Below are 12,069 nucleotides of genomic sequence, written 5' to 3'. Positions count from 1 at the left end.
GCGATGCCTGGATGCAGCTACACACCCCTTTCACCCTGGAACGCTTCCAAATCATTCCGCTTGGCAGCTGTAAAAATTGATTTCAGTTTGGAAATGGCTTGTGCTTCTTCAACACTCCACTCCTATTGGGATCATAACTTAGGCGGGATCAAGTGCCTTGTTCTCTAAGACGCGGATAACTTTTCTTTTTGGGACTGTTCAGACTTGGATGACTGCGTTGTGTGAGGCAGACACACATGAATTGCAAGCAGGGGTAATTATTATTTTTTTTAATTTATTTTTTCTTTTTGGCTTGGATGACTTCTTTTTAATGCACCCTCAGAAAGAAAAACGTGCATAAAGCCATTTTCTGCAATGACTGGATGGCTTGGCGTAACGGTGTATTCTCCTGAGCTTTTTGTCTAACATTTAATAACTTGGACACTATCCACATTGATAGTGATCGAGAAGACCTTTCCATCTGACTTTTTTTCGCCAGGCTAAGAGGGATGATCATGCCAACCTGAAAGGTAGGAAAGAACTGGAATTAATAGCATGTATAACTCTTGTTGCAGGGAGCTAGGATTATTGCAAAACTAGTTTCGGCGGTGTCCAGAACTATAGTTGTAATGAAAGAAGATGTTGTAATTCTCTTCCCTCTGTGTAGTACCTTCCAAAATGCCGAGGTTAACGTTAAGGGCCAGCTCCCTGCGCTGCAGCTGCAAGCCTCTTTGTGACCCCATTTTCTCCTTTTCTCCTGCCCCGGTGGAGATACGTGTATTTGTTTGCTTTAGTCAAATTGAAATCAAACCTCCCTCGACCAAAAATATTGGCTTGGGCCATCGTTTTTAAAAGGTGAATTTCTTGTCCCCCTCTGCTGGTTGGAGGTTGTATGACCCGAGGTCCCCATCAGCCCTGCAAAACCCCGGCAAGCGCGACCCTGCTTGTCTTCTGCAGGGTGCTGGGCTCGGGAGGGATGTGGTGGGAGATGCTGGAGTTCAGCCCCACTAGTCAGAGTGAATCCGCAATGCTGAGCCTGTGGACAGGGTTTTCAGGACCTGTCCTTTCTGATGTCCTCCTGGTTTTTCTAGTTGGTGGAAACTGGAGCCTCTTGGTGCGCTAGAAAGGTTTAGGTGAGGAATGGGACTCATGGTGTGAGTCTGGTTCCAGGCATTCTTGTGCTTAGGAAAAATTTGAGCCTAAGTTTGGAAATTCTTTGCTTGGATCTTCTCATAGAGAAAATGTGTTATAGGAGCTCGGTATGACTTTTCTGTCTCCTGTGCATGGCACCTGCGCATAGAGACCCCTCATACAGCTTTCAGGAATTAACCTAAAAACTTCTAAAATCTCCCCAACCGGGTTCCCCTCTCTCCTGTCCCAGTCAGCCTTACCAAAGGATTTCAGCTGGTACAAAGTCAGGTAACAGTTTTTTTGGGGGACTTTTTGTTTGCTTGGGTTTTTTGGGGATATGTGTTTGGTTTTGGGGTTGTTTTGGGGGTTGTTTTTGGGGGGTTTTGTTTGTTTTTAATGGAGTAACAATGCTTGAAATCAACATGGAGACTATGGAACAAACCAGAAACAAGGATTCAGTTCTGGTTCTCAGGTAAATTCTTCTCTCAAGGATGTGGACTCAGAAATCATGATTTTTTTGTAGACAAGAATCTTCCTTGAACATGAAAGTAGATCAAAATGACCACTGGACAGAGGGTTGACACCTGTGAAGTTTTCCCATTCTTTTTTCCACGGCTTGTTCTAGCTGAGGAAGCAGATTTCTCCTCACCAGAGGAGTACAAATCCTTGTTGCTTTCTGGCAGAAGCTGAGCAAATACATTTGGTGCCCGGGGTGCTGCATTTTCAACTCTGGAAGAGTACACTACTTTTTGAGGTCTTCTGCTTCGTGACCTTTCTTTTCCCATCCCCTTGTACCCTGCTCTGGTACCTGCAGAACAAAATGAGAGGCTATCTATAGCCAACCCCACCACAGGGTTGCACTCTGTGATCTATAAAGAATTGCTTTGTGTCTTCCTTATAACTCCACAAAATGCCACAGTGTTTTGTCTGAGGAAAGCACTCGTATGCTTTAAACCTTGCTAAGTCACTAAAACTTAGTTACTTCCTAAAGTGTTTTAATTAATGTGTTTTAACTGAGCAAACTGCAAGCCTCCCCTTGGCTTGGCAGAGCAGAAAAACTATGTCTGCGTTATGGACTGGAGAGCAGAAGCGGGGAATGACCACGCCGTTCCGCAAAGCCAGGGGGGAAGCAGTGGGTCCTGACCTCTTCACTTTTCCCTGAAAGGAGCCCTGCCAACCCCTCCAGCCCCTCAGACTCCCAGCCACCCCACGCCTCCTGGTGCCCCTTATCTCTGCTCCCCGATGCTAACAGTTACTTTGCTCTTTTTCAGATTAAAACCGAAGACCTCAGCGACTCCTTGCAATCTACAATCCCCCCTAGGTCAGGTCACCTTGTGCAGGGATCATCAATGATGCCTGGCAGCCAAATCGCAGGGGTAAGTGATTTCGCTGCTTCAGGGATCCAGAAATCTGAGCTGGCACCGGTTAGTGGAGCTTTGAAGAGGCTGGGTTTGAGACACTGGCCAGATTACGTGTGCCTTTTGACAGTGGCAAAAGCAGACTCAAAGGTATGATGGACACTGAATTGGAAAAGTGAATCTGTGTTGGCAAAAGTCAGCTTCCCACTTCACCTCTTACTTTTCTGTAAAAAGTTTTACATGGGTTCAAAGGGAGACTGGACATGTACTTGGAAGAGATTTCCTTCAAGGGTCTACTAAGTAGACAGCCTTTCCTTCAAGTTTGTCTACTAAGTAGAGAAACCACACTAAACTCAGGAAATCCCTTGAATTGAAAATAATTGGAGGCTGAGACACCACCAAGGGGAAGTGTCAGACATGCTCAGCCTGGTCCTTCCCCTTCCATGAACATCTGGTTAATGCCACTGTTGGAGATCAGATTCTAGGCTAGATTAACAATTGGTCTGAATCAGTACAACCATCCTTGAATATGTTGCCTCAGTCTGATTTATACCAGAGAAGATATTAATTCCTTGAGGGAATTTTTCTTTTCTAAGGTAAAAAATTGGAGTTTAGCGCTTAGCTCTTGTTAAGTTCTAGTGGGAGTTAGATACCAGAAGGCCACACAGCTGCTCAGTAATCTCTTCCCTCATTCTCTCGTGGGGTATTGAGATCCCTACACAATTCAGGGATCGTCTAATTTCCCCAAAGCTTCAAAACAGTTCTTGAGAAGCTCGAAGAGCTCATCTTATTGAGTAACAAGTTCCTTTAAAAATATACCTCTACAGACAGTTGGTCTTACTGGGGCTTTTTTTATGTGTGTGTCTACCCCAAGTAAATGCAAACTCTTAGCCCCTAATCCCAACAAAAGACGTGGGGTTTGGACCCCAGCACTATGAAAGAACACCAGGATGTAATCCTGCTCTCTCAGTACCTATTGCCTGTCCTGCTTAGTGCAGGGTGGGGAATTCCTGGCAGTACGTGGCAAAGAACAGGAAACCTTTGCGGAGCCGCTCACTGTGTTCGCTGCAATGCCTTTGCTGTTGCTGCAGAGCATCAGGCGCTGTGGGGAATCGCTTCTTTCCCACCTCAGCACACGGCTGGCTGGGACACTGGCCTTCTGCGGAGAGCAGGCTCTCCGTGTCTGTGAGATGGGACCGTCAGCTGCACTTTCCTGTGTAATTTTAGGGAGTACACTTTCTCAAAATACATTTGCTGGAAGAAATTGAAATCCAAGAGGTTTCACTGTTACTTCTGACAGCTAGGTTTTGATTGCCAGTGCCTCAAAACTGTCATTGGCAAGAATTAACTTTTTCAGATAAAAGTAGACAGTTCTCCATGCCGATGCCTGTGTGTGAGCACAGAATTCTTCTTATACAGCTGAAAACTTCAGATCCCAGAGTATGTCTGGGTCTGTAGCTCTGCAGTGCATGAATTACCCTATTCCGGTGTGTTGGCAGCTAAGTGGAGAGTGTGACTGGGGTCAAGGATGGTATAAAAGAGCAAGGAAGCTTTGTGGGAGAGGTGATGCTGTGTAAAGAGCAGACATCTCTCAGTTTTGTTTTTCCTTATGGTTTTTTTTTCCCTGTAGGATATGAGCTCTCTTCACACCCTGCAGCAGCTTGTATTGCTTCCCGGTCACATGCAGTCAGTTCCCCAGTTTCTTCTGTCTCAGTCTCAGGCTGGGCAACAAGGTAAGAGCAAGAAGAGCTGAAAGGGGCATTGCTATAAGCAGATGCATATCGAGGAAAAACATTCTCATGTCTGTTGCTTTCACGTTCTCCGTTAAAGTTTTCCCGGCGTGACGGTGTCTGTTTCCCTGCTGTTACCAGCTGCATTTCCACCCACCTCCCCCCGTGCCGGTTCCCACACCCGGGGTGCTGATCCCGCTCCGGAGATGCTCCGGGCACCTGTGGCTTGTGCTGGCCAAGAGTGCCACCTTGGGGCCTGGTGGGATCCCACCTCTGAAACCGGGGCTAGCGCCCGCCTGGCTTTCAGCAGAACAGCCCCCGCTGGGCCAGCCCTCCGCAGGGCTTCCAGAACACGGGAGAGCTGGAGCTGAGGGAGAGTAAATCCAGAGAAGGAGCCGAGCTGCTCTGGTGGAAGAGCTGTGCTGGCACCCGGACAGTCTAACCTAGCCAGGAGCAACCCAGGGATGAGAGCCGAGAGGTTCGGGAATGCCAGTGGTTGTTCCCAAATCTCGCTCCAAGCCATGGAGAGGACAGGAGGTCTAACTACTTCTGAAACACAGTGTGATCAGCTCCATGAAAGGGATGAAAGGACTGAGGACCAAACTTTCTGTCTTTATGGCCGATATTTGTTATGGCATTTCTCCAGTGACAGGGATACAGGCATGCCATGGATGATGTTTTACGCTGCTTGTGGACAGACAAACACAGGCTCTGATCCAGATGCAAAGGGACTCGGGTCCTTTGCTCACATTCTTGATAGAGTCCAGCACAGAGGTCCCTGTGCTGGGACTCTATCAGAATTATTCAGAATTAAAACCTTAAAATATCTGTAGCTTGAACCTGCTGGCAAAGACTCTCCAAAGAAAACCTGTATTGTAGGCAAATGTCAAACCTGTTTCCCATTGACGGTGTATAAACTCTTCTCTCTGCCAAGTGATGCTGAGTGATGCATGAAGAAACTTTGTGTATACTTACCAATAATCTAGAATTTAGGGTTTTTTGAAATGGCAGGGTCAGGATAATCCATTGCCTACCGCCTGCCTTTATTCGTGTGCACTAGGAAACCCATTATACTGCAAAACAGAACTTGGTTCCTTGCATAGAGTTTCTTCTGTTCAGTGACTTCCCTTGGCATCTGTAACCCCTCCAACAGATGGCCACCTGTTTGGCTGTGACCCCTTTTGGTTCCAGTCCTTACCAAGTCTGGATATTCTGGCCAGTAACTGGCTTGTAGTGCAAGAGCACTTCCATTTGAATAGATGACTGCCAAGTTTTAACGATGCTTTGCCATGTGTGTGCACAGCCCCTGGGGAGTGGAAGTGAAGGCATAGGTTGGTTTTGTGGAATTAGTTGTTTGGTGCAGGTACAGGTGAAGTGTTCGTCATACCGAAGAGATGCACAAACTATTTCTGAAGTTGTCCCTGAAGTCACCATGGGAACACTCGCAATGGTTCCTGAGTTCTGACTGCTGGGCACATCAGTTCACAGATTTCATGGCCAAAGGGACTTGGCTGTGGGCTTAACCATCCCAAGAGCGCACGTGTTCTGCTTTGGTGTCTGTTTTAAAGCTGGCTTTAAGCTAGATAAGTTCCCAGGTCTGCTTGATTGTGCCCTGATGTGATTCATCGCACAGCCCTTCAAACAGCTAGCGCTGGCGGATTTCAACAGGGGGGGAGAGCTCTGTGCCATAAAGGTGGAAGCAAGCGGCCAGGTAGATGCTGGGACACTGTCAGCCAAAATATTGCTGCTGAAATCTTCATCTTACAAAAACACAGCCTCGGTCTCACCAGCTGTCAAACCGGTGATTCCTGAATCCAGTCCATAATTTTCTTTTGAGCTAGAGCTTAGCTTTCGCAAAGGTGTTCAATCATGATTTTAAAGACTCCAAATGACAGAGCATCTGCCATGTCCCTAGGCAAGCCATTCCAGTGATTAATTACCTTCACTGTTAAAAATGTGCACCTCATTACCAGCCTGCATTTGAAATTCAAAGTTGTTCCAGCATTAGAGGAGGCTTATTGAAGCACCAATCTAAATAAATAAATGGGAGCCTGCACATTCAGATCTAAATTAAAAAAGGAAAGACAGAAAGAGGGAGAGGTGGGGGAATGATTGATTCTGGAGATAATATTTTTTCCTTTTTTTTTTTTGCAGAAATCCATAAATTTCTACAGTTTTCCCTGTAATTGTCATTCATAATCAATAGAATATATTGACTGTTTCAAGAAAGGTTATAAATCCTCACTAAATTCTATAGGCTTCACCCACAACAGACTTGAAGAACATAACTAAGGTTCTAGGAAGCTACAATGCTTTGGTCACTACTTAATCCTTTAGGACGTTTCCTGTAAGAGGTATAGGCTTGGACTTGGCAGTTTGTCAACTAAATAATTATGCAGTCCCCATAAATACGAGTTTTTGTTAGTTTTATAGATTTTCCTTTTTCTTTTCATCATTTCGTGCCAGTTTTTATATTTGGAAAGAAATTCAATTTATTTGAAATACAGTAGCGTGGAAAAGAAAGGGTCAGATGGCTTCAAAATGAACTTCAAAAATGAAATGTATAGTAGAAAGCAGAGTGGAGAGGCTCATGAGATTAACTGTAGGATCAGGATTTTTTTTAATGAGATCAAGTGGCTGAAAGTTGGAGTCAGAAAAGCTTACGTTGGAAATAAGACACACATTTTCTTTAGCAGCTACAATGATTAAGCACTGAGGGAGATCACCACTAAGGATGTAGTAAATTCTCTGCTTCTTGGTGTGTAAAATCAAAGTTAGATGTCTACGTAAATTGTCTCTGCCCTAGTCCAGCCTTAGGTTAACGAGCTACATGCGGGGATCAATGGATGAGATATTTTACCTGTATCATTATTGTAATAATCCCTTTCAGGCTAAAAAGCCATGAAAAGAACCTTTACTTTCTCTTACTCTAGCTCAGAGCCATCCACATTTGTAAGGGCTGAAATGCTGCTATTTTGAAAGAGAGCTAACGAACCTTGTCCCTCGGCGCTTCGCGAGCCTGCCCTGCGCAGCAATGCCCAGCTGCCCGCGTGCTGGTGCAGGAGCTGCTCTGATCACACGTGTCTCTTTCTCTCCTCAGCTTTGCAGCCAAACCTCCTCTCCTTCCCTCAGCAACAGGGCAGCCTTCTCCTCTCCCAGCCGGGACCCAGCCTGGCATCACAGGTAACTTGCCTCAACATGCAGTCCAACGCGCCGTCCCACCCTGAGAAGCACCCATCTACAAAAGCGCTGCTTCGTTAAGGGCAGATGGCAGAGGAAGCAGTGTGCTTCCCTGGTGTTGTGACTCTGTGCGTCTTTGCTGCGGTTTTAACAGGCGGTGGGCCGTTCTGGACTCCCTGGCTCGTCAGTTGAACCCCATTTGGATGTACCCCAGCACTTGCAAGTGGCAAAGCACCTAACTCCATCAGGGGCATCTGAGGAACCCAGTGACCTGGAGGAGCTGGAAAAGTTTGCTAAGACTTTCAAACAAAGGCGGATCAAACTGGGGTTCACGCAGGTGAGCAGCCTCGTCCATGGTCAGGGCGGTGTTGCTTGTGGTGTGGACATGTGGGGCTGGGGGACGTTGTGGCAGAGGCACAGATGGAGGAAGGGCTGGAGTAGGTACAGTCTGGCTTGCTTTGGAGCATCCTCTTCCAAACACGTGAAGAGATAACCCCTTCCTAATACTTCATTACCACGACCTCATTATCACAACTGCTCCAATACACAGAGGCTCAGGGGGTGTGGGGCAAATTCCCATGGGAAGAGAAGTCACACTTTCTCTGGAAGGCAGGTCGTGGGAACCAGGCTGAGCCTATTCTGGAAGCAACTTGAGAGGTGGTCTGAGAGCAGGAAGCTGTGAGGGGCTTTTCTGAGCTCATGTTGTGATTTGGATCTTCTCTGGCAGGGTGACGTCGGACTTGCCATGGGGAAGCTCTATGGCAATGATTTCAGCCAGACCACCATTTCCCGCTTTGAGGCTCTCAACCTGAGCTTTAAGAATATGTGCAAGCTCAAACCCCTGCTGGAGAAGTGGCTGAGTGATGCAGGTAGGTGACATGACATGCAGAAATGCCACCAGTCTTGGCCAGGACAAGAGGATCCATCCAGGGAGCCTCCAATAAAAGCCAGGAAATATGGAGCTGGAGCTAAGGCCTCTCAGATCCCAGACTGGATCACACAGCAGGCTGCATAGCCACCTCAGTGGCAAACCACATCTGTCCTTTCTCCCTGGCAATATGGGAATTGCAATTCCGTGTCTGAGGCAGTCCCTTCCTGCACTGCCTCTTGCTCTGTTGCATGGCCTGGGGCAGATCATTTCACCCCGGTCCATTTGGTCCCTCCCTGTGTAAACTGGAAAGAATAGGAAGGGACTTCTAAAGTTCTCAGCGATTAGCCCACGAGCTATAATTAGAAAAGGAAGATGTCACTGCAAGGGGAATCCCCAGCAGCAGCAGGATTGGGCTGGTGTCCTCTGCTGGCTGCGAACCACTGCAGCAATGCCATCAGCCCTTCAGGCATCGCACGTTGGTCAATGTATCACGTCAGGTGTTTCAGCTCTATGAGGCTCGATCCAAGTGATGTAAGTCAACATCTTCAACTGTGTGAAATCATTAGAAAATGTGTGTTCCACATCAAAGCAGGCTGGAAATCAAGCTAGAAAAAGGAAAAATAGTGTTGATTGAAATTTTAGCGCTCTTACTTCTTTCCTGATTTGGACAAGATCATTGATGATTTGGACAAGATCATGATGAATTGCTGGAGCAATTTTAATCATCCTCAGAGGAAGGGTCCACAATGTAGGGACATTTTACTTACTTTAGGAGGTGCCATGGTTCCCAGAAAGGATCTAGGAATGGAAATAATTCGTTATTTTCTTGCGTATCTCTCTTGCCTCCCTCTTTCCCCAGAATCTGCTCCTTTGGATTCTTCCATGAGCACTCCCAACTCCTACCCCTCAGTGAATGAGATGTTTGGACGGAAAAGAAAGAAGCGAACCAGCATTGAGACCAACATTCGCTCCACGCTGGAGAAAAGATTTCAAGATGTGAGGGGAAAATCTTTCAGTGTGTTGTGAACTCTCTCAGGGTTTGGCATTTTCTAGGTCATATCAGCACTGAACCCTCGGAAAGAGATCTCCTTGTTTGTTTTGACAGCAGGTTAAAAAAATGCTTGAAGGGGTTAGCAGGAAAAGCGTCAAAAGCAAGGAAATCAGACCCAATTATTTCCTTGGTAAATGTTGTTTTAAAGGAATGACAATTCCATCACCACACCTGCCCATCGCTGCCCACTGCTCAGCGCCGTAGGGGAAGCCCACCCCCTGCACCCACCGCTGCTCTTTGCGAGTTGCAGGCGCGGGCAGGGGACCCGTGAGGCCGTGGTGCCCTACAGAGCAGGTGCCCCATTAAGTGGGTCTCGGGAGACCACAGAACTAGTTGCTCCAGCTATTGCTGCTGAATCATTTCCGAAGTGGAGCCTTTTACTTTTTAAGCTTCAGAATTTTCAAGAAAAATCACTGCAGAGAGCAAACAGAGCTTTAAATAGGTAGGACTAAATTATGCATCAGAAATTTTTCATCAAAACTGGTTTTGACCAGCTCTCATTTTTTCTTGGTTTCTCCCTCATATCTGATCATATCAAAATTTCCTCCTAAGACTGTTAATGCGAACAAAAGACAGTCTTTATCAGATCGTTATGAGTACCTTAGTTTTTAGCTAGTATGAGGCATTCTTTGTAATGGGAAGACTGTCTTGGCATCCATGCTAGGTGGTTTTGACCCTCAAGTCTCCAGCTCAGGTCAAAATCCTCAGAGCTGTCGAATGCACCAGAAAGTAAGTGACTCAGAAGAAAGGATAGGTGCTATTATTCCCCTTTATGAATGAGGGATGGAGGAAGAAACAGAAGAAATGGCTTTTCTGGGATGGCGCAGGTAGGCGTACAAACAGCACCCCGAGCTTGTGTCTCCTGTGTAGTGATAAGAAGACCACCAGCCATTAGCTTCCCCCGAGCAATGATTTAGGGTGCTGTTAAGATCAAAAAGCATGGTGCTTTATGCAATAACAGGGCCAGGTAGGTGACTCATCCCCCACTGATTCCATGAGATTTGGTGTTGAATCAGAAGCACTTTCTGGTTCATAGAACATAATCTCTCACCAAATATTTACCCTTTGTCTTGGAAGGAAATTTTCTCCCTTCCTCAGTTTACAGCCAACGCCACCCCTGTCCTCTGCCCTTCCAGCAGCAGAAGCACGCACTGATGCTGTGAGTTACGGCTCGCCAGGGCTTTCTTTAACCTCCTGCCCTTTCTCAGCAGAACCCCAAGCCCAGTTCAGAGGAGATATCCTTGATAGCAGAGCAGCTCTCCATGGAAAAGGAGGTGGTTCGGGTCTGGTTCTGCAACCGGCGCCAGAAGGAAAAGCGGATCAGCTGCCCGATGCCATCCCCCATTAAATCACCTATCTACAATTCCAGACTGGTGAGAGACTTTGGATTAAGGATGACATCCTACGTGCCATCCCAGACAAGAAGAGAAAAGGGTGGGGGGATGCAGCGGGGCTTGCTGGGAAAGGAAACAGGACAGGACATTTCCTTGTACACACAAGTCCCTGAGATGCTGGCAAGCCCACTCCACCGTCCGGTGGGGGACCACACCTGCAGGAGTGTGCAGGGAGGCAGCTGGGCCAGCCACGGACCAGGCATGTGCTCAGCATCCCAACTTGATTGGAATCTCATGCCCGCACTTACAGAACATTTATTTTTATTCTATTAATGACAGCAACAGAAAGAAAATACAAGTTTCCTAGAAGGTACCGATCAGTTTAATTGTAGGATAATTTATCCAAATAGGGGTACTGTCCCAAACCTTTTCATCCTGAGAATGGTAAATCAAAGCTTTCCTAAGTTAGTGGAGGAGGAATCAGCATTCCATGGAATAAGAATTACATCCACTCATGTTAATTTAGTTGTTAACTCTGAAACCTAATGGTAACCATTTACATATCTGTTTGGTTTACATCTGTGCAGAAATGCAGAATACACTTCAGTAGTGCTAATTGTCCTTCTCTCATCTTGTACATTCACATTTGGGCAGGCATATTTTCAGTGCCAGGAAGGATGAGGAAAACAGAAACTGTTGTGAGAGTTGGTGAAAGTGTGTCCTTGTTATCTACTGTCAGTGGCTACTGTGGATAATAAGCCAACGTTGCATTTCTGCTACTTAATAGTTGCTTAGTTGCTGCCACCTATAAAAGTGGCAGGAACCTCCCTACGGTGGTGTTAACGCTGGAGCACATGTGAGTGGGAGGGAGCGTATGCATTTGAAAGCAATATTTTATCTTGAAATCTTTTGGGTTTTGGAATTATCCATCAGAAGGCAGGAAAACATCATAAGAAGTTTGGTCACTTGTTGCACAACAGACTTGATCTACAGTCACAAGCACAAAATGCTGCTTGCAAGCCATGAATTTTTAAGGCAGCTGCTTTGGTGAATAATTTTCCTGTGATGCATTGTACAAAGTATGCCTTTGCTCATCAGTCATTCTGAACAACGTGTTGCTTTTAGTTAAAGTATCACAGTGGAACAACAAATGCCCCTGGCTCGCTTCGATTGCAGCCACCAAATTAGTAATAGTCACCTGAGAATTCTCACCCATCAAGAACTCCCTAAAGGAAAAGGGATTATTTGTGCCCAAGACCAGAGTGAACTGGGAAGTTTCAGATTGAGAACATCCAGTCTGAAGCACCCAAAGGACAGTGGCTCCTACCCACTGGATCTCAGGACTCCAAGAAAGTTTGGCTTGCATTTGATAATTTCAGGTCTTTCCATAGGTGATCTAATCCATATAGGATTTAGACCTATAAAGAGAGTGTTG

At 46.3% G+C, this 12,069-nt stretch overlaps 1 protein-coding gene across 1 annotated transcript in view; it reads left to right on the top strand.

Annotated features, from left to right (window-relative positions):
- POU2F3 (POU class 2 homeobox 3) overlaps positions 1–12,069 on the top strand; it is a 42,495-nt gene that overhangs the window by 27,866 nt on the left and 2,560 nt on the right. The window contains exons 5-11 of the mRNA XM_013303755.2: positions 2,382–2,486; positions 4,099–4,201; positions 7,299–7,381; positions 7,533–7,715; positions 8,106–8,247; positions 9,109–9,245; positions 10,512–10,673. Coding sequence (XP_013159209.2) covers positions 2,382–2,486; positions 4,099–4,201; positions 7,299–7,381; positions 7,533–7,715; positions 8,106–8,247; positions 9,109–9,245; positions 10,512–10,673 — 915 coding nt within the window. The remainder of the gene's footprint in view (positions 1–2,381; positions 2,487–4,098; positions 4,202–7,298; positions 7,382–7,532; positions 7,716–8,105; positions 8,248–9,108; positions 9,246–10,511; positions 10,674–12,069) is intronic.

Source organism: Falco peregrinus, chromosome 15 (genome assembly GCF_023634155.1).
Source record: "Falco peregrinus isolate bFalPer1 chromosome 15, bFalPer1.pri, whole genome shotgun sequence".
NCBI classification, from domain to species: Eukaryota; Metazoa; Chordata; class Aves; order Falconiformes; family Falconidae; genus Falco; species Falco peregrinus.
Note: the sequence above shows the minus strand (reverse complement) of the source record. Positions and strands in the feature narration are given on the sequence as shown.